Source organism: Dromiciops gliroides, chromosome 1 (assembly GCF_019393635.1).
Source record: "Dromiciops gliroides isolate mDroGli1 chromosome 1, mDroGli1.pri, whole genome shotgun sequence".
NCBI lineage: Eukaryota > Metazoa > Chordata > Mammalia > Microbiotheria > Microbiotheriidae > Dromiciops > Dromiciops gliroides.
Window position 1 is genome coordinate 696,470,729 of NC_057861.1, and position 22,456 is coordinate 696,493,184.

Below are 22,456 nucleotides of genomic sequence, written 5' to 3' on the forward strand. Positions count from 1 at the left end.
ATTCTCCATAATTTCCCCACCTCTGGACTTTTGTTGATGCTATTATCTCTGCCTAGAATATCCTACCCTCTCCACCTCCCCCTTTATAAATCCTAACTATCCATCAAAATGCCACACAGATGCCACTTCCACCATGAAGCCTTCCCTTATTCCACCAACCTTAATTAATTTCCTCCAAACTTCCATAGCACTCTGGGCCTCTTTAATGGAATTAATCATATTCTACTTTGTTTATAGTTATATATGTCTGCTATCTATGAGATTGTAAGCTATTAGCACAAACGGAGCTGTCTTAATCATCTTTGCATTCCTATTCACATATCACAAAGCCTTGAACACAATAAATTTGCAAACAATTAGTGAATGAATTGACCAAAGAAAAGTAACTCTCCCAGGCTACAGAGAAATCAGAAGCAAAGTTAATTGGAATTTAGATCTCTTAATATTTCTTTCTCCTTTTAGTGAGTGAGTGATTCTTCCCATCTTAAAATAAAAGATTGCTTTTTAAAAAGCAAGGCCACATGTAAAGCAATGAGAAGGAGATGATTTGCACTTAAAAGGCAATGTTTATATTTAGGACTACCCTTTTAGGCTTGGGATTTAAGTCCCTGTGGTTCCCGAGGAGAAGAAGAACAAGGCAGCTGCTGCAGCCCTAGCTTCCTTTAGCCTTCTGCAAAGAATGAAAGGTGCACCAGGGGCCCCACAGACAAGAAATGGGACAGAAGGGAGACAGAAACAAATAGTGAGCAGAGCTGAGGAAACTGAGCAGTACCAAAGAAGTTAGTGCCAATTAGTTCTTCCCTTGCTATCCCTTCCAGAGACAGAGAACTCCCATGATTTAACCTTTTCATTGGGAGTAGCTAGGTGGTACAATGGATAGATAGAGCACTAGCCCTGGAGTCAGGAGGACCTGAGTTCAAATGTGACCTTAGACATGTACTAGTTGTGTGCCCTTAACCCTAATTGCCTCCCACCCAAAAAGAAAAATTTTACCTTTTTATGATCTGGCAAGAACAAAGGATCATAGATTATATAGCTCAAGGGAACTCTGAAACTCATCTTCCTCAACTCCCTTACTTTACAGATGAGGCAGAGAAGCCCAGAGAGGTTGTGACTTGATCATGGTCACACAGGTACTAAATAGTAGAGTCAGGATTCTAACCTAGATCCTTCTTCCCACTGTATTACGCTGTCCCCCAACATCTACCGGCACCACTTGTTTTAATGGCGGAAAGGAGGAGTAAAGGAGGGAGGAGAAGAGGGAAATTATGCCGGGAAAACATTTTTCTTGATTCTATTTTCAAAATATGCATGTGGGTATATTTGAGGGGAATACACGAGGACTTAAAAATAAACAAGGAAGTGTGGCATATCATATTTCCCTTTATGGAAAATATGGCTGTTCGTTTCGTAGGGGGTGGGAGTAGAAAAAGCTCCTCAGCATCAGAGGCTTAACCAAACAACATTTTGCTAGGATAATCAATCAATCAACAAGCATTTATTAAGCACTACTATGTGCGAAGGAACAGAACAGATGGCTTAAAAGTCCCTTAAAATGCCTGACACGCACCAAATGTTTATTATTAATAATAGTACAAAATAAAATATATTTATCTGACTATAACATGTACCAGATTCCAAGAGCAGGGAGGTTTAGGGTTATAGCCTGATTTTTCCCAGCTTCAGCTGAAGAGACATTGGGTTAGAGAGGGAAGAGGAAACATATTTATATTCTCAGACTCCTAGAATGCTATAGCTGTAGGGACCTTAGAGTTCATCAGGGATGAGCTGGTTAATGTTTAACAGATGGCTCTTTGAAAAAAAAAAAAAAGTACACATGACACACTTTTAAGTGTAATCCATATTGTTACCATTTCCTCCATCACTTTCTTAAGCCTAGAAAATCAAAAAATAATAAATCAAGCCCTGATTTGTAGCATTTGCTCATTTGGAAGGTGTAAATGCTCACACTGAAAATTTACTGATCACTTCTGATGTGATCACTAGCTTCAGGCCATCCAACCACCTCAATTTTATCTAGGTACCCCAGTGCAGTGTAGCAGCAACCTCTTTCCCTGAGAATCATTAAGACTTTGCCTTGGTTGCTGATCTCCAGCCTCTTCTACATAGTACATGGGAACCTGTCCTTCCTCCCATATATCTGGTTTAAGAATCCTTTGACTTTGAAGCTGAACAATTTAAAACTAATCTTTCAGAGGAAAACTAAGAATTGTATAGTCTGACAAACACAAGACAAGGAAGTTTAAAATTGCAGGGGAAGAAGACTCCTTATTCAGGGGCCTCTTGAACTTAGTAAATATAATTTTTTTGGAGGGGGGAGGGTTGTGTCCAAAGAATATCTGGTTTGTTTTTCCCAAATATTTCTATTCCTCTCTTTACAAAACAGACTGAGTCACAAGATTGGTCAATCTATGAATAAGATCAATAGATCAACAAACACTTGTCAAGTGTAAGGGCAGAGATTTTACAGTCCCTCCCTTCTCAGTCAACTTAGTCACCGTATATAATCACAGATTAATTAGTAACAAGGTGCTAACACCTAATGATTTCTTTATGAATAACCTTCTCTGATGAAATGAAAAGGATCTTGGTCATTGAATTGAGTAAAACAGTTGGCCTCTCTCACATACACTGAAAGCTTTAAAAACCTAAGCCAAGAGCTAATTGTGTCTATTGGCTGACTGTTAAAGGTAAGCTTATTGATAGGGGTCCGTGGGCTACAGTGTTAGGAGAGCAATTCCACAGATAGATACTAGAACCTGAAAGTATCAGCTGCCCTCTGAAAACAAGTGCCAGGTTGGGAAAGTACCCACAATGGGGTGCCACAGAAGCACCTATTATGTTACAGGGTAGGGTTCGGCAAACTATGGTGTACTACCTCGTTTTAAAAAAACGATTCTTTTCTTTTTTGGTGAGGCAATTGGGGTTAAGTGACTTGCCCAGTGTCACACAGCTAGTAAGTGTTAAGTGTCTGAGGCCGGATTTGAATTCAGGTCCTCCTGACTCCAGAGCCCATGTTCTATCCACTGCGCCACCTAGCTGCCCCTATAAAAACAATTCTTAACCCGTGGTCTGTACAAACACAAGTGGAAGGTCAGATCTGGCTCTCTTTGCTGATCCTTGTTCCATGCTATAAGCCATGCTGTTTTAACAGATAGGAAAAGATGTATTAATCACACAGGAGTTATCCCTGAATCAGCTATCTATATAGAGTCAGACCATCAACTTGTTGGAGCTAACATCAGGATTAGTAAAAATAAAAAAGAAAGAATAATGATAAGGATATGGTCTACAATTTACAAATATTCAATCCTGAATTATCTAACCAAGTAATTGAGGGGCAGCTAGGTGGCACAGTGGATAGAGCACCGGCCCTGGAGTCAGGAGGACCTGAGTTCAAATCTGGCCTCAGACACTTAACACTTACTAGCTGTGTGACCCTGGGCAAGTCACTTAACCCCAATTGCCTCACTAAATAAATAAATAAAGATGAATGATGAGTGTATTATTATCTCATAAAACAGAGAGAATCAGTAGAGGGTAAAAACCAGTTTAAAGAAAGCTTGCATCTATATTCTCTGAAGTTCAGAACCACTCTCTTACCTACCAAACCCTTGGGGAAACAGGAAGTGAGTTGGAAATGCTTTAAGTAAGATTCCAAAGGCTACTCAAAAGACTGGAAGACAAGGGACTCTGGAAGGTGGGACATGCACTCAGACTCTAACATGGTGAATGCAAAGCATTCCTGTAGAAATAATGGAAGAGAAGAAACACAAGGAGTTATGGGTTTCTACTGAGGATTCACATTCTGGACAACAGAGAAACAAAAGAGCAGAATTAGAAGCAAATGCCCACGTAAAGGAACTCTTAGGCATGGACCATCAACTCAGGACACATGTTGAGTGGAGGTATGTTCCCACTCATTTAAAGGTTAAAGGTAACAGTGAAGCTCAAAGACTAGCCAGGCAAAGAACTAGAAACTGAGGAGACTCAAATTGATATTTGCAAAAGGAAATTTATCTCAAGGCTATGTTCTATTTAAGCCTCCAATGATGAAATGGAAGGAAGCCTTGTCATTGGATTGAGTAAACAAATTGACCTCTCTCACACTGAGAACTTTAAGAAGTGAAAATCTGGAGACAATGAGACAGTTTTTGCAATCTTGGCACTTCTTTCTCTTGCTCTTTTTTCCTCTGACTTGGAGCTATATTCCAGGGTTATCTTTGTTTATTTCACTCTCTTATTTTCTAGGGTTTTCTACATTTACATTTTTAATTCCCTTTGAAATAATAAAAAAATCCAATAAATATAAAGTTTCAACAACTGTGGAGATTGTTCATATTCATTAATAATCAGAGACAAACATATCATCACATCTGTCTGGCAGATCTAGCTAAACTCTTTTTTTGTTGTTTGTTTTTTTGTGTGAGGCAATTGGGGTTAAGTGACTTTCCTAGGGTCACACAGCTAGTAAGTGTTAAGTTTCTGAGGCTGGATTTGAACTCAGGTCCTCTTGAATCCAGGGCCGGTGCTCTATCCACTGTGCCACCTAGCTGCCCCCTAAACTCTTGACTACTGAAATTCCCATACTGGCTACCTTAAATCCTTCTGGGTTTCTTCACTGCTTATGTGGCTTCTTGGATTGATGAAAGTTGATATGAAAAAAAATGGTAGTTATTAATGCTGAAAAAGGTGATTGAGAATATCAGTAACTACTAACCTAAATGCCAGTTCTACCATCTATTCAAAGCCTTATGAATTAAGGGCATTTTGATAAGGATATTAGGAGGGAATATACAAATTTTCATGAGTGATGATCAGTAATGGACCACATATTTTTCCTTTCACAATTGACTGAAAAACATAAAGAATATAAGATCCCACTAGGCTTATTGTTTATTGAGTGAAAAAGCATTTGATTTGGCAGGACAAATACCATCTGACAGGCTCTTTTTCCACCAGATGTCTCCCCTCCATATATCAAGATCATTTAAAATTCCTTGAAAGCTATAGCAACACAAATAACCCTGTTCAATGACCCTCTGATCATAAGCATCAGGCTAGGCATCCAGCAGGGAGACAGACATTCAACAAAAGTGTTTCCCACCATAATGGAGGAGATCCAGCATAGAGTCCCAAGTTGAAAAGTATTCTCTGTGAATGGTGAGGTCCTCCAGACATTTCTCTACGGGGATTACATTGTGTCATTTGCATGAGTCCCCAAAACACTGCAAAGCCTGCTGGAAGAGACCTGTAAGTAGTCAAAGTTTGGTGTGACCATCAACACAGTCGATGAAGAATGTCTGTTGCCTAGACTGCAAACTGCATTTAGACGCACAACCTAAAGAACTGGCCTATCAGCATGTATATCCGGGACAGGCAGTAGAGATGGACAACAGGTTAGACTCAGAGTTTAACAAGAGGAGGAGAGTAGACTGCCTTCAGAAAATTGCAAAGTTTCTTTATTGATTGTCAACTTTCCACGAAAGCGAAGGTCCATCTTTCTATGGGGGTTGTTTTAGGGCAGTGAAACACAGTGTTGGTAGAATTTTAAATGAATATCACACAGATGACCATGGAAAGGCACACGGTGGGTGTGAGCAGGCTGAAATGTACAATCAGTGAGGCATTTTGAAGAATAGGAATAAAAGATGTCATCAAAACAACTGTATGAGAAGAAGAAAAGATGGGCTCGTTATGTAATACTCCATTATACTCTTCACAATGTCAGAAGACAACAGCAGCAAAGCCAGTTATGTGAATCCCTAGTGGTAAATTTATGGAAGGATGCAGACAAGTCTCACCAGATGAAAAGGCATGATCTTCAGCAGGGTTAGGATCTGCTGCATTTGAGGCCTTCAAGACTGATGAGATCCCAGATTCTTTTAAGTTTCTGAGTATGAATCAGATACTTTTAGGCACTGGGAATCCAAAGACAAAAATGAAGCTCTCAAAGAATTTACATCCCATAGGGGAAAACAACATATACTCACATAAGTATATCCTCCCCCCAAAATAGGTAATTTGGGAAGGAAACACCATTAATAGTTGGTGGGGGATGGTGAAAGACTGCATGGAAGAGGAGGTGTTGAGTAATTCTAAGACGCAGAGTTGAAGAAGGCACCCATCCCAGCCTGGACAAAGGCTTTGAGATGAGAGACCCCTATGATGTTATAGCATTTTAGGAGGCTTTCAATACCCTGTCTATATAATCCAGGGTTGGCCTCATATACAAGCAGAGCAAGCTTCTTTGGGGTGATGTAAAGAGCACACAAATATCTGCTCCCCTTGCAGCACTGATGAAGTGCTGCCTTTGGGGTAAGGCTCCTCAACTTTCTGGGAGATCTCCTTTCCCAGCCTGACTGAATCCCCAGTGAGGCTGTCCTCTCTGCTTCCAAGTCCTCCCTACCCCATCTTCTGTGACCATTTCTCTGCCTTCCCCAAATGTCCCAAATGAATTGGTCCCCAGTACAATTTGGGTTACATGTTTATGTTCATGGGGCCACAGCACGCGGAAGGAGATAGCTGCCCAGGCTAAAACTTTTTAGTACTGTGTTACTTTTTTTTTTTTGAGGCAATTGGGGTTAAGTGACTTGCCCAGGGTCACACAGCTAGTAAGTGTCAAGGATCTGAAGGTGGATTTGAACTCAGATCCTCCTGAATCCAGGGCCGGTGCTCTATGCACTGTGCCACCTAGCTGCCCCTACTGTGTTACTTTTTTAAAAATGCATGTGTTTAAAGCCAGCAAATTCCATTAGCACTGGAATGGAAGCATTTATTTTATAATAAGTCAAATAGCATATGTTATAGCAAATACTCGACATCTCTAAGATGGAGTGGGTACAATGGAAAGAGAGCCTAGCTTGATGCACCTCAGTTCAAACCCTGGTTCTGACGCTTCCTCTGCAAATGACCTTGGGTCAATGGCTTCACTTTTCTGGGCTTCAGTTCCCTCATCTGTAAAATGAGAGCATTGGATTAGATGGTCTCTGTGGTCCTTCTTGGGGCAGCAAGGCAGCACCATGATGCTTAGAGTGCGGGGTCCCTGGAGTCAGGAAGAGTCTTCTTCCAGAGTTCAAATCTTGCCTCAGACACTTACTAGCTGTGTGGCCCTGGGTAAATCACTTCACCCTCTTTGCCTCAGTTTCCTTATCTGTCAAATGAGCTGAAGGAGGAAATGGCAAACCGCTCCAGTATTTCTGCCAAGAAAACCCCAAATGGGGTCATGAAGAGTTGGACACGCCTGAACAACAACACGGTCCCTCTTAGCTCTAAATCTGTGATGGGAGGGTCTCAATGATCAGACTTTGCCTAGAGCATGCAAATGCCTTGCCCAGGCACTATTTGTCTTAATTTTCTCCTCAGTAAGGAGGGGGTTGGGGGCAGCTAGGTGGCGCAGTGGATAGAGCACTGGCCCTGGAGTCAGGAGTACCTGAGTTCAAATCCGACCTCAGAACATTGACACTTACTAGCTGTGTGACCCTGGGCAAGTCACTTAACCCCAATTGCCTCACCAAAAAAAAAAAAAAAAAAGAGTAAGGAGGGGGTTGGATTAGATGACCCCAAAGGCCTCTTCTATCTTTAAATCTATGTCCTTATGTTTCCTTCTGAAGCTAACACAACTCTATTCTAACTAGAGCCAAAGAGTGAATGATCTTCTAGGTAATGAATGAGCTATTACTGGGTTGGGTTGGACATTGCCTTTTCTTTTGTCAGCTGATTCAGGTAATCTAATTACTATTCGGTGAAATTGCCCTAGAAGGCTCTGTAAGAAAGACAATGGAAAGTGCTCTGTACACCTCAAATGCTATCTAAATGCAAGTCACTGTCATCACTATTCTTCTTCTAAGCTGGGAGGAGACATGCTGAACAAGTGAGTATATCCTTAGCACTAGCTACCTAGGCACCACTCAGCTGAAGCTACTGGAGCTGGCAAGCTGCACCAAACCTTCAACTGCCACTGTGGTTTGCCCAACCTTCTGAAGGAAATCTGACTTCTCAAAAGGGGTAGTAGGCTTGCTTCCCAATCCTCGCTTTCATTGGTTCCTTACCCCAGAAAGGAACTAATTACAGTAATACTGGTTTTGGCTCTGGTCTAGGGTTTCTCCCAAAGAAAGGGGAGGGGGGTAAAAAAAGGTGCCCGGTGTCCAAATATATATCTGGTTATGGAACAGAAAGTTAATTCTCATGCAGAAAAGAGTATGCTAAGCAATAAAGAATCATTGAATGATTAGGACAGAATCAACACTAGTGAAATCAGTTGGGAGACTAATAATATTCAAATCTCATTGAGACCTGACCATTTTTGGAGATACTTCTAATTAGTCAGTTCACATTTCACCTTCATTAAGTCCACAGTGCAATCAAATAACAGGCATGATCCAAATATAATGGCTCCACTCTCTCTCTCTCTCTCTCAGATACCAAATCTTCCCTTGGCATCAGCTTGCTCCTGCTGCTGCTGCGACAGTCACAAAAGACCACTGAGGCGGACACCACAGTTGCTGCCTAACTGGTCTCCCAGGACATCATAATCTTTTGCAACTCACAAGGTCTCATCCTTCTTGAGGTTGCTGCTTAGTCACCTCATTGGTGAAGGAAATAGAAGTAAAGAGAGGTGGCCCCATTGTGGGCACAGACTTGCTCCAATAGGACATGTACTTACAGCTGTAAGGGGCCAAGTGGGGAATGTCTTCTAACATTTCCCCAGTGGGATTGGCAAAGATGACAAAAGATGGGGATGGCAGTGGTTGTGGAATTCATTAATTTTTTGAGGAGCTATAGATTGGTCTGACTGCTTGGAAAAAACAATTTAGACTTACGCAAATAAAGAGACTAAATTATACTTAGGATTTGACCCAGAAATTCAATTGCTAGGTATATACCCCAAGGATACCGTTGACAAAAAGAAAGATTATATAAACCAAAATATTTGTAGTGGCACATTTGGCAAAGAACTAGAAACAAAGTAGATGCCCACAAATTGGGGATTAGCTAAGCAAATTGTGTTACAAGAATAAAGAAGAATAAAAATAGTGAACAGGATAGATACAAGGAGGCACTGGACAATTTATATAAAATGATGAAAAACGAAGTAAAATCGGGAAAATACTATACACAATGACTATAACAATATAAATGGAAAGAACAATAGCAAAGCAATTAAAATGGAATGTTGTGAAATTATAATGGTCCAGCCTGGCTCCATATAATAGATATGAGAAGACTCCTCCCTCTATTTCTTTCACAAAGGTGGAGAATATGGTTGTGAACATTGCAAAAAATGTCAATTTAAAATTTAATTAAAAATGTTAATTTATTGATTTTGCTTTATTTTTATTTTTAAAATTTATTGATTTTTCTCATATTCCTTTAAAAAATTCTTTATTATGAGCTGAATGGCTCTCTGAGAGGAGAAAAGGAAGTATATGGTGAGAAATGCAGGGGATATAAAAATAAAAGATACCAAGAAAAATCTACTAAATAAAAACAAATTATGATGGGCAAACCTGGCCCCAAAGAAGAGCTATGAGAATGAACTTCCTGACCCTTCCTTGCAGAGGTGGAAGGCTATGATATTTTATCAGAGTGGATTGATGTAATGTTTAATTTTGCAGAACTATTTTTTCTCATTTTTATCATAAGGGATGGCTCTCTGGGAATGGAGAAGGAATGGTTATATTGAGAAATAGTGATACAGAAATGAAAGGTATCTTCTTTTAAAGAAGATTGAAGGCCGGAAGGCCAGTTAGGAGTTATAGTTATAGACCTGGGATGACAGGATCATGGGCCTAGAACTAGAGAATATCTCTGAAGCCATGTAGGCCAACTCCTTATATAACAGATGACAAAAATGAAGCCTGGGGAGGCTCAGGGACCTTCCCAAAGTCACACGAGTAGCAGGAATCAGAGGCAGGATTCAAATTCAGTTCCTCTGACTCTGGAGGGGGGTGACTCAGGCCTGGTAAATGTTTAACAACTGGCTCTCTGAAAAAAAAAATGTATTCCCCCCCAATTTTTTAAGTTTCACATTACTTGTCAACATTCTATCACTTTCTTAAGTCTAGACAACCAACAAAACAGCAATCAAGCCCTGATTTGTAGGGTTTGCCTATTTCCAAGGTATAAGTACTCCCACAGGAAATTTAACAATAGGCTGTTGTAAATCAGTTAGAATTGCATTGTCCCTAGTGCAAGTAGAAAGAGAAAATTTATGGGGGATGAATGAAACACAATTGGTAACTGACCAGATAAGGAGGGAAAGGGAAGAATCAAGGAGATGGGTTATAGATGAATACAAGAAAGAACTTCCTAACACTGAGAAAGTTGCCCAACAACAAACAGAGTGGGCCAAGGTGACCATTAGAATAATGGACAAAAATAGAGGCATTTAGAGGAGGAGCTGGTTTGGGAGAACAACGAAGGGTTTCTTTCCGACAGTAGTGAATCACCCAGTGGCAAATGTTCCACATGCAGTTAGGTATTGAACACTAAAACTCAAGAAACAGGTCAGAGGCGGAGATGTGGATTTGGGGGTCATCAAAGTGGAAGTGATCATGGATTGTGGAAGAGTAGATGAGAGCTCTGTGGGAAAGTGTGAAATCAGAGAAGAAAGAGGGTAGAAGACAGAGCCTTAGGGAATAACCTATGTCTAAGGGCTAGGTGATGAAAGAAGTGAAGTGGTCAGAGGAGAAAGAGAGATACACCCAAGATTTAATAATTCTTTCTCTGCTGTTGTGGGGGGGAGGGGGAGCTATCTTTGCACTGCTGTGGATCAGGTGTCCTTCTACCCCCACCCCAACCCTGACTTTTGGAGCATTCCTATTGACTGGCATTTCTGATGACCATGGAAATTTGAGCAGCGTCTGCTTCCTTCTCTATGTGAATCATTTCTGAGTTGAGTCTCGTTGATTGGTTGCTGAGCTGTAACTTCTCTTCTTTAATGAGTACCAAATGTAGCAATCATCAAAATCGCTTTTTCCTGGATGCTCTGATTTCATATTTGCTTTTGACTTTTCTTGTTGTCCTTTTTTTTTTTTTAAGTGAGGCAATTGGGGTTAAGTGACTTGTCCAGGGTCACACAGCTAGTAAGTGTTAAGTGTCTGAGGCTGGATTTGAACTCAGGTACTACTGACTCCAGGGCCAGTGCTCTATCCACTGCATGTTGTTGTCCTTTCTATTTACATTTCAGTAGTCATGTGTGTGTGCATGCACTGTTTTCTTGGCTGGTTCTGCTTCCTTCACTTTGCATAAATTCATATAATTCTTCCCATGCTTCTCTGTAATCATATACATCACATCTGACAGTGCAATCTCATTCTGTTATATTGATGTATCAAAATTTCTTTATCTATTGCTCAAACCTTGCCTTCAGTCTTAATTCCCTCCAAGGCATCTGCTTAACTATGGATGACCAATCGTCACTGATGGTACAGCATGGATTCTTGCTCAGATATGAGATGGCCCACGTATCCCCAAGGCTCTGTCCACAGATCTAAGAGTTTGCAACACTGTGGAACTGAAGTACTACGTAGAGCACAAAGGTGATGAATTTGGTGCAAGGATGCAGCTCTGAAGACTGGGATTCCAGGAAAGGGCTTTGTCATTAGAAACAAGGCCAGAAACAGCACACGAGGTCAGAGGCCCAGGAATGAGCTGTCCTCATTCTGAGCTACCCAATCTATAATCTAGCCCTTCTATTTCCCCTTATTTAGGAAAACTTAACTTTCAACATTCCCCTGTTAAGGACTTTCCAAAATCAGAATTATATTCTCACTGGAGGGAATGACAGGACAGAGAGCAATGAGCAGATGTTTTGTTTTCTCTTTCTGTGTCCAATACCTGTGACGTAGCGAGTTTTTAATAAATACATGTTCTATCGAATTGACTCAAAGCCTATCATGGAACAAAGTCGGCTTGCAGGCGCAGCTTAATCAGTTTCAGTTCTGGGATCTACCAGAACTCCTCCATTGTCCCCCCCCCCAGGTTTAAAACATCTTTATCATCCCATTTGTCTAATATGGGGCCTTGCACGTAGCAGATGCACAGCAAAGAGGGAGTATAGTATCATAGAATCCTGGACTTGGCATCCACTAGAGCTGATTCCAAAATCTTTTTCTGACATTTACTAGCTGTGTATCTCCAGGCAAGTCACAAAACATCTCTGAGACTCAGGGTTTTTTGTTTTTTGTTTTTTCATCTGTAAAACAAGGCCCCCATTATTTGTACCTACTTCACAGGGTAACTGTGAGGCTAAAATTAGATTTTTACACGTAAAATATTTTGCAAACGTTAGAACACTATCTATCTGTTACTGTTAAAAATGCTTGCTGCTCATAGTGACAATGATACTGATCACCATCAATGATATAAAACTTAAGTTTCATCACATCCTTCTCCTGCTCAAGAGCTTTCAAAAGTCAGAATTATATTGGTTTGTACCAAAGGTCGAGTGGCCTGACCTACAGAGTAATGAGTGGGTACATTGTGATCTTTAAACCAAGTAATAAAAATACAAACAGAACAAAGCTGCCTGGCTTTCTGAGTGTAAAAATAGGTGACATTTCAGAGTTCATTTCATAAAAGAAGTAATCAGATCAGTGCATCACTGTGTCCTTTTGTCTTAAATTGAGCTCTGAGTTTTGAAGTGGTCAGTGCATATGGATTCCCTTGATACTGGAACAAGAGTTATTATCCTAACTGATCTCTCTCTGCCCCCTGTCAAATTTGTCCTCCAGAGCACTTCCAGATCAATTTTGTCCTGTCACGATCACAACCCTGATTTTGTCATTTCCTTGCTGGAAAACTGTCAATGGCTCCTCATGATCAACGGGATAAAATCTGTCCAACATCCAAGGCCCTTTGGGACCCGGCTTCACCCTACATTTCCAGCCTTGTCTCACAATATTGACCCATTGGAGAGTTTACATTTCCACCAAAATGGACTTCCAAGCTCCTAAATGTGTTTTGCATTTTCCCACCTCCATGGCTTTCTGTTCTCTGTGCCTGGAATACTGTTTCCCTCTCTTTGCCTCGTGAAATCTCACCCACCTTCCAAGGACCATCTTCAGTGCTTTCTTCTCTATGAAGTTTTCCTTGATCTCTCTCAGCTGGAAGTAATATTTTCTACATCTGAAATCCCATAGTGTTTAGCATGTCCTAATCTCATAGGATCTTGGATTTAGAGTTGGAAGGAACCTTACCTAGTCCAATCCTCTCATTTTACAAATGAGGAAACTGAGTCTCAGAGATGCTAAGTGAACTTGCCCAAGGTCCCTCCATACAGGGTAAGGATTCAAATCCAGTTCTTCTAATTCCAAATCCAGTGTAACATGCTAGGTGTATATGTCACATCCTCTCTATAAGACTCTGAGTTCTTTGAGGGAAATCTCTGTCTTTCTGTCTGTCTGTCTGTCTGTCTATCTGTCTGTCTGTTGTTGGTCTGTCTCCAATTTAATAAACCACAATTGAATTAATTGCCTTTTTCCTTCAAGACTTCTGAAACATTAGATCAGCCATGCAAAGTCAGGCACTGGTTACCAGAGATACAGGTTGCTAAGCAAAGGGACCTAGGCAGTGGATGGCGCCAGATTGGAAACCTATGATGGTGTTAGAGAGACAGGAAAAGAGATGCATCTGGATCAGAAAAGGGTTCTGATGCCAGGAAAATAGAAAGTCTTCTAGTTCCTCATATTGTGTGAGAGGTCAGTACAACTTTCAAGTTTTCCTTGAATTAAGGTCCACCAATCAGCTCCCCACTGGTATCCCTAACATGACCTTCAGAGAGACAGTCATCTGTACATATAGGTGGATACCAAAGGTGAGAGCCTTCTTTTCCTTTTTGATCAAATGAGATAACATACATAAAGCATGCTGCCAATGCTATCCATTATTACTACCTTGGGGGTAGTAATATACCATACAGGTTGATACTCTATTGTTAATCATTCTCGCTGCATGACCCATCCTGTAATCCTCACCTCCTTTTCTGATCATATATATATATATATATATATACATATATATATATATATACATATATATATATATCCTCAGAAACATCTTTTTTTAATTTAAATTTTATTGCTAACTTTTGTTCTGACATTATATTCATTTCCTAATCTGTTATTTCCCCTCCCCCTTTAAGAGAGCCATCTCTTATGACTAAGATTAAAAAAAAATTCAGCAAAGCTAACCAACCCATCAATATCAATCAAGTCCAAAATTACACATGGCATTCAACACCCACAGTTCTCCACCATTGCAAAGTAGAGAGGGAAATTCATTCTCACATCTGAGTTTTGAGACTAAGTTTGGTCATCATAATTTCAAAACATTTACTTTCAATTTTGTTGTGGTCCTTTCCATTTACACTGCTATAGCCATTGAGTATATTGAACTTATGGTTTTACTTACTGCACTTTGCATCAGCTCATATAAGTTTTCCCAAGATTCTCTGTACTCATCCTATTAATTGTTTCTTATAATACAATAATCTTCCATTATATATTTATGTGCCACAATTTGCTTAGCCATTCCCCAGTCTATGGACCCTTAGGAAAACCTTTTTATGCTCCTTTAGGCAGATAGGTTTTCAATGTTAATATACTGAAGCCTACTTATGGCTACTGATGCCTTTTTTTTTTTTTTGTGAGGCAATTGGGGTTAAGTGACTTGCCCAGGGTCACACAGCTACTAAGTGTTAAGTGTCTGAGGCCGGATTTGAACTCAGGTCCTCCTGACTCCAGGGCCAGTGTACTGATGCCTTTTCAAACCCTTTGGGTGATTTGTGATTTTAATTCTTCAGAGATCACACGGTTTTGTGATCCTCAGCCATACGGCGCATGACTGGCAGAATACTGATGGTAAGGAGGCAGACTTTTACAGCAGGAGGCAGCTTGGAGTCATTGGAAACACTACACATTTTTCTTTTTTTGAAAACCCTATTGCTAGCTGCCTCTCCCTCCTGCCTCTCCCCACCATTATAAAAAAGAGGACGAAGAAAAACAAAACAAAATAGGCCTAGTCAAGCAAAACACTTTTCCCCACTGGTCATGTCTGAAAATATGTCTCATTATGTGCCTCCCTGTCAGGAAGTAGGCAGCATTCTTCATTACTGATCATCTAAAATTGTGGCTGGTTATTATACGGATCTTAGTTGTTAATTCTTTCAAAGATGCTTTTTTCTACAACAGGGCTTCTTAAACTATTTCCACTCATGATACCTTTTTGCCCAAGAAATTTTTACATGACTTGGTATATAGGTATACAAAGTAGGTATATATAACCTTTTACTGCTGCCAAATTTTTCATGAACCCCACATTTACTTACGTGACCCTTTGCTCTACAACGCTGTTGTTATTGTATAATTTGTTCTAACGTTTGGGTTCACTTCACTCTAAATCAGTTGCTACATGTTTTACTAATTTTGTCTGTTCCTTTCATCATTTTTTTTTTTTTGGTGAGGCAATTGGGGTTAAGTGACTTGCCCAGGGTCACACAGCTAGTGTCAAGGGTCTGAGGCCGGATTTGAACCCAGGTCCTCCTGAATCCAGGGCCGGTGCTCTATCCATTGCGCCACCTAGCTGCCCCTCCTTTCATCATTTTTTATGGCACTATGAGGTATTAACATACCTCAGTTTGCTCAGCCGATCCCCATTTGCTGAGGACTATCTCCTCTCCATGTTTCCATTTTTAAAAATAACAAAATAGAGCTACTATAAATACTGTGTACATATGGGACCTTTTTCTCTTTCTTTGGTCACTTTGGTATCTCTAGATTAAAAGGTATGTACAGTTAAGTAATTTTGTTGCTTAGTTTCAAATTGTTTTCTAGAATAGCTAGACCAATTCTCTACTCTACCAACAGTACATTAGGGTATCTGTTTTCTCATAATCCCTCCAACAATTATCATTTTCATTTTTTGTTGTCCTTGACAATCCAGTGGGTATGAGGTGGAAACTCAGAGTTGTTTTAATTATCATTTCTCAAATTGTTAGTGACCTGAAACATTTTTCATAAAGCTCTTGATAATTTGAATTTCTTCCTTTAACAACTACTTACTCATTTAATCTATTAGAGAGTGACTCATCCTTATATATTTGAATTAGTTCCTTATATATCTTGGATATCAAACCATTAACATACAGACAGACATGGGGCATCAAAGAGATTTGCTACAAAGATTTTTTTTCCCAAAATACCTTTTTTCCCTTTAAATTTTAGTTAAATTGGTTTTATTTGTGCAGAATTCTTTTTAATTTTATGTAATCAAGATTTTCCTTTTTATCTTCTGCAATCCTCTCTATCCTTAACTTGGTCATGAAGAGTTCCCCTGACATAGTTTATGAGGTGACCTTTTATACCTAAACCATATAGCCACTTGGTGCTTATCTTGGTATATGGTATGAAATATTGGTCTAACCTGAATTTCTGCCAGATTGCCTTCCAATTTTCCCAGAAGTTTTTGTCACATAGTAAGTCCTTATCCCAGTAGTCTAGGTCTTTGAATTTATTTAAAACGTTGCTACTCTTTTTTTTTTCTTTTTTTTTTTCTTTTGTGGGGCAATTGGGGTTAAGTGACTTGCCCAGGGTCACACAGCTAGTAAGTGTTAAGTGTCTGAGGCCGGATTTGAACTCAGGTCCTCCTGAATCCAGGGCCGGTGCTTTAACCACTGCACCATCTAGCTGCCCCTACTCTTTTTATTTCTGTATGTAGAATACCTAATCTGTTCCACTTATTGACCTTCCTATTTTTTAACCAGTGCCAAATGGCTTTTGTGATTACTCCTTATAGGGTCCCTGAATATGATCTAGTTCACTCACCTTTTACTTAATTCCAAGCCCAGATCATTATCCATTTGCAGTGTTTGTCTAAGTAAATATATGGGAAGACTAATTTGCTAGACTGCTCTACCCAGTTGCATGTCACAATCTGTGACATGTGTTTTTGTTTTTTGTTTTTTGGGTTTTTTTTGCGGGGCAATGGGGGTTAAGTGACTTGCCCAGGGTCACACGGCTAGTAAGTCAAGTGTCTAAGGCCGGATCTGAACTCAGGTACTCCTGAATCCAGGGCTGGTGCTTTATCCACTGCGCCATCTAGCTGCCCCCGACATGTGTTTTTAATCCACTTTGTCTTTCCAATGTCAATAGTTAGGCCAATATCTTTCCTGTTCCAATTGCTCTTACTGATGAAGCTTAACCTCTCTGTATTTCAGGGGGGTTTTGCATTTGTAAAATTAAGTGATTTGATTTATGATCCTTCTCTTGCAGGCCTACTATGATCCTGTGTTGCCTGGAATTGTCTGTTTACATTTAGTCCTGTCACTGACTGATGGGAGTGAAAGTCAAAGCAAACATCAAATTGGAAGAAAGAAGAGTGACACTCTCTGTAGTTCTATCCCAACCTGCTGCAAGTAGTAAGAGGACGTCATGAATTGAAAGAGGGCTAAAACAAACCTAAACTTTCACTGACAACTTGAAATCTGTCTGGCTCCTGGTCTTCATGCGACTTCCCCTCCCCCAGCACCACCCCCTCCAGTACCACTTAACCCGAATCATGCGGCTCCCTTCACCCTCAGGAAGCCCCAGAAGAGGGCTATAGATGGTGCTCCCACTGACTGGAGGACTTCTGAAGATCAGTATCAGATCTTGGGCATGTACGGTTATTAAGAATGGACTGTGCTTTCTCCAAAAAAAAAAAAAATCAGAGGATCATCAATTTAAAGCTGAAAGAGACTACTGAGTCCAGCCCCCTCGTTTTACTGAGGGGAAACTGAGGAAATGGGAACCGAGAGAGGTTAAGTGACTTGCCCAAAGTTACCCAGCAAAGAAGTGTCTAAGGCAGAGTTTGAACCTAGATCTTTCTAACTCTGAGTCCTAAGTTCCATCCACAAGAGAAGGTAGGAATTCTGGCTACACAGTTCTGCTGTAGGAGGTGGGAGGATGAATATTTCTAAAGAACTCCTTCCAGCTCATCCACAAACTTGTGTGATCTTGTATGAGCCACTGTGCCATGACTCAGTTTCTATTCCCTCAGGGGAATTATTTCATGTCTGTCCACTGTGAGTATGCCAAGTACTGCTAATACTAACAATACATGGCAGCTAGGTGGCACAGTGGATAGAGCACTGGGCCTGGAATCAGGAAGACCTGAGTTTGAATGCAGGCTCAGACATTTACTAGATGTGTAACTTTGGGCAAGTAATTTAACCTCTGTTTACCTCAGTTTCCTTAATAGCACCTACCTCCTGTGGTTGTTGTGGGGATCAAATGAGATCATATTTATAAAGCACATGGCACAGTGCCTGGCACATAGCAGACACTATCATTAATGCTAGCTGTTATCACCATCACCACCACCACTACTCATAATAACAATGTTGGTTCTACAATTGTTTCTTCTCTTCCTGGTTTCAATGAACTAGAGCAGTAGTGTTAAACTCAAATAGAAATGGGGCTGCTAACTATACACAGGACAGCTGGGTGGCGCAGTGGATAGAGCGCCAGGCCTGGAGTCAGGAAGACTCCTCTTCCTGAGTTCAAATCTGGCCTCAGAAACTTCCTAGCTGTGTGACCCGGGGCAAGTCACTTCACCCTGTTTGCTTCAGTTCCTCATCTGTAAAATGAGCTGGAAGAGGAAATGGCCAACCACCCCAGTATCTCTGCCAAGAAAACCCCAAATAGGGTCATGAAGAGTGAAACACAAGCAAATAACAACAAACAACAAGGTGTATGTAAAGATCCTTGCCAGCTACATATTACTTTAGTTTTAAAACATTATCTGTGTTTTATTGTATCTTTATTTATTTTGTTAACTATTTCTCAAATAATTTAATAATTCAATAATTTAACATTTCAAAGTACCTCCTATGTGCCAGGCACTGTGTTAAGCTCTGGGCACACACACACACACACACACACACACACACAAAAGAGACAGTCTTTGCCTTCAGGGAACTTCCACTACATCAAAATGAGGCACAGGAGACAAGGGTTGATACCAGAGGAAACCCTGCACTGAGGCGTATTGTTCTGAGGAGCTGAAACTAAGCAGAGCAGTAGGTGGAGAGTGAAGGGAGCTGAAGTCCAATCCCCGTACTTTGTCTTTTACTTTTAAGTTGTTCTGGCCCCTGAGTGTCATGGGTCTAGGACCTTCTATCCACTGCACCACATTCTGCTCTCTCCAGGTCAGGCAGATGAGACTCTCTTCCACTCAACACTTGAAGGGAGCTGGCATGCTTCCTTTAAGTCTTCTCTTCAGCAGGTTGGTTATACAACCCTGGTTCCTTCAAATGATGCTCAATCAGAGGATTTGGGTCCCTTGCCATCTTAGTTCCCCTCTTAATGCAGTCTTCTAGTTTATCAATGTTCTTTGTCAAACATGGTTCTGAGAACTGAACACAATCCTCCCCCAGCTTCGATCTGTCTGGGATGGAGCACAGCCAGATCAACATCTCCCTTGCCCTGGGTGGTATGCCTTTCAATTCGGCCCAAGCTGGCATTCATTACTTTCTGGGGCTTTCTTGTTCATTCTACTGACGTGTTCAGTTTTCCATACATTAAAAACCTCAGATGTCTTTTGTAAGAAATGTTGTTCATCCATGCTGTCTCTATCCTATATTTATTCAGTTGGGGGGTTTTATCCTAAGTTTAAGGCTTTTCTTTTATTCCCATGAAATTTAGTCTTAGATCTACTTCATTGCTCTAAGCTGTTGAAATCTTTTTGGACCCCGATTCTCTCTTCCAACTGATTAATTATACCATTCGGATTTGTGTCATTTGGAAACATTACAGGCATGCCACTGACTCATCTGAGTGAATGGTAAAAATATTGCACAGCATAAGCCTCATAACAAATCCCCAAGCACTCTACAAATGACCTCTGTCCAAGTTAAAGCGACAACACTTTGGACTACACTGGTTTCTCAACCAGTTCCAAATCTACTATAATTTTATCCCCCCACCCCCAATCTCCCAATCTCATCTGCAAAGATTGCATGAGAGGAATTGTCAAGTGCCATGCTGAAATTAAGGTTTGTTATGTCTATAGCCTTCCCCTCTATAGTCTAGCAGTCTGACTAGGAAAAGGTGGCACTAGTTTGGCACCACTTGTCTCTGATGATGCCATGTTAGTTCTTAGTGATTGTGGCTTCTTTTTTAAATGTTCATAAATCATTTCTTTGAAAATTTCTTCTCAAATTTTGACAGTGATCAAAGACAAGGTTACAGGTCTGTCGTTTTGGGACTCTACTTTCTCAACTTAAAAATATTTAGGCTATTTCAATGATTTTTCAAAAATCGTTGCTATCAAAGTAGTCCCATTGACCCATTCTTCTAGTATCATAGAATAGAGTTCTATTGTTCTAGTGATCTGACCTAATGGCTGGTCAGTCTGGTCTCCCTATCTGACATTTCCCTGATGTGGGTCACCTGTTATCTGTATGCCCTAAGCTGTTAGACTCTGAGATGGGTGCCTGTCTGCACAGGAAATGTTTAAGATGTTCATCACCTGAGGCAAAAGTTAACTTCTTTGCATGATTTTTGTTGTTATTGATGATGCCTTGTGTCTACTGTTCTAAACGATTACCTGATATGAAGAGTTCTCTTGGCTTAAATTATCAAGTATTTAATTTTGTAGATAATTCTGTTCTGGTTCCATGTAGCCTTGAAACCCAGGAGACCTGGGTTCAATTTCTACTTCTGACATGACAGCTGTGTGACTCCTGAGCAAATCACTTAATCTTTCATTGGTCTAGGCAACTCTCTTTCTCTAAGTTACAGAGAAGGCAACAACCTGAACTGGTAGAAGGAATTTCCTCACCCTGGATCTTCCTGTGCCAGGGAAATCACAGGTACAGTCCCTGTCTGTTTCAAAATAAGTCTGGTCCTCTCAAAAAACAATTTTTCTACATTATCCACCCACTTTTTAAAAAATTTTTAGTGAGGCAATTGGGGTTAAGTGACTTGCCCAGGGTCACACAGCTAGTAAGTGTTAAGTATCTGAGGCCAGATTTGAAGTCAGGTATTCCTGACTCCAGGGCCAGTGCTCTATCCACTGCGCCACCTAGCTGCCCCCATCCACCCACTTTCAAGGTTTAATTTGAAATTAGCTCAGGCAGAATGATGTCATCACAAATCTCTATAAGAATAGCACAAGAGAGACCCTGACTTCAGACTGAAGCTCAGACAAAGTGGCCTGGTCAAGACGAAAGATTTGGCTTTATACCATTTCAGGAGAAGAGGTCAGCTGTTCTGAAGTTCAAATGGGGCGTAGTGTTGTCACTTTGCAGACACACATCCATGACTTAGGTGCATCCTGTATGACTCATTCTATTAAGGTCAGACCATTAGTCTTTGATTAGATTAGCCACTAGATGGCACTCATCCTTGGTAGCTTATGGTTTGGAAGACTTGCTCTCTTTGGCAAGGGGGTACTTGAGGAGAGGTTCAGGAATATCCATTTAACATTATAAGATAACTTATTGACTGATTACTTTTTTAAAAAATGCATAACCTACTTAACAGTTACAATCATGCAATCATACATTCGGCGGAGGACATTTTAGAAAGGCAAACAGCTCGGGTGCTCTCCTGTCTAGACTCTCCCTGTGAATGATCTCATGGTCACCCAAAGCAATATTATGATTGACAGTTATCGGTGTACATAGGTTAGGATTTCAGAGGGTCTCCGTCCAGCACTATGTGGCATCTCTGTGCAGCTGCTAAGGAATATAACTCCTGAAGCTAACTGTTTCTGGAAACCCCAGGGTAGATTTGACTTAAGTCAATAAGGTGCTCGTTAGCAACTCATTCACTAGCTGATGAGTACTTGTCCAAACTGGGCAGTTTTCACCCTCTCTGGGAGACAAATAGCGCTGCTTCTTTTCTGCTGCTGAGCAATAGAAGGGGAAGGGGAGGGGAAACAAATCGAAACTGGAAAAGGGGCCATTTCCCTCCTCTTCTCCACCAGACTGTTCCAAGCAGGAGGACTACTGAGCCAAAACAGAATGTCTCCCTAGTTCTTAAAACTCTAGAACGGAGATGGGATTGTTCTCCCTTTGTTCTCAAAGAGGACCAGTGATATTGACCGGGTTGATGCTTTCAGTCTATCTCTCTCCTCCAGAGTCATCGAAGTCCAAAGTCTACATAGGATTCTAGAGCTAAAAGAAACCTTTCAGCTCATCTAGGTCAATGCCCTGATTTTATAGATAAGAACAATGGGTCTAGAGAGAATTAATTATTTATTCCTGCTAGATGTGCCTGGTCTTGCTGAGAAATGGCTCATTATTTTTATTATTATATTTTATATAAATATATTGTATTTATCATTATTAAATTATCATAGGATTTAAAGCTAGATGACCCTTTAAAGATCATCCCGTCCGTCCAGTTTACAGATGAGGTCCAAACTGAGGCCCAAAAGAGATAAAATG

At 40.5% G+C, this 22,456-nt stretch overlaps 1 protein-coding gene across 1 annotated transcript in view; it reads left to right on the plus strand.

Annotated features, from left to right (window-relative positions):
- WNK2 (WNK lysine deficient protein kinase 2) overlaps positions 1–18,078 on the plus strand; it is a 306,726-nt gene extending 288,648 nt beyond the window's left edge. The window contains exon 30 of the mRNA XM_043978028.1: positions 17,295–18,078. Coding sequence (XP_043833963.1) covers positions 17,295–17,305 — 11 coding nt within the window. The 3' untranslated portion in view covers positions 17,306–18,078. The remainder of the gene's footprint in view (positions 1–17,294) is intronic.
- Positions 18,079–22,456: the final 4,378 nt, after the last annotated feature.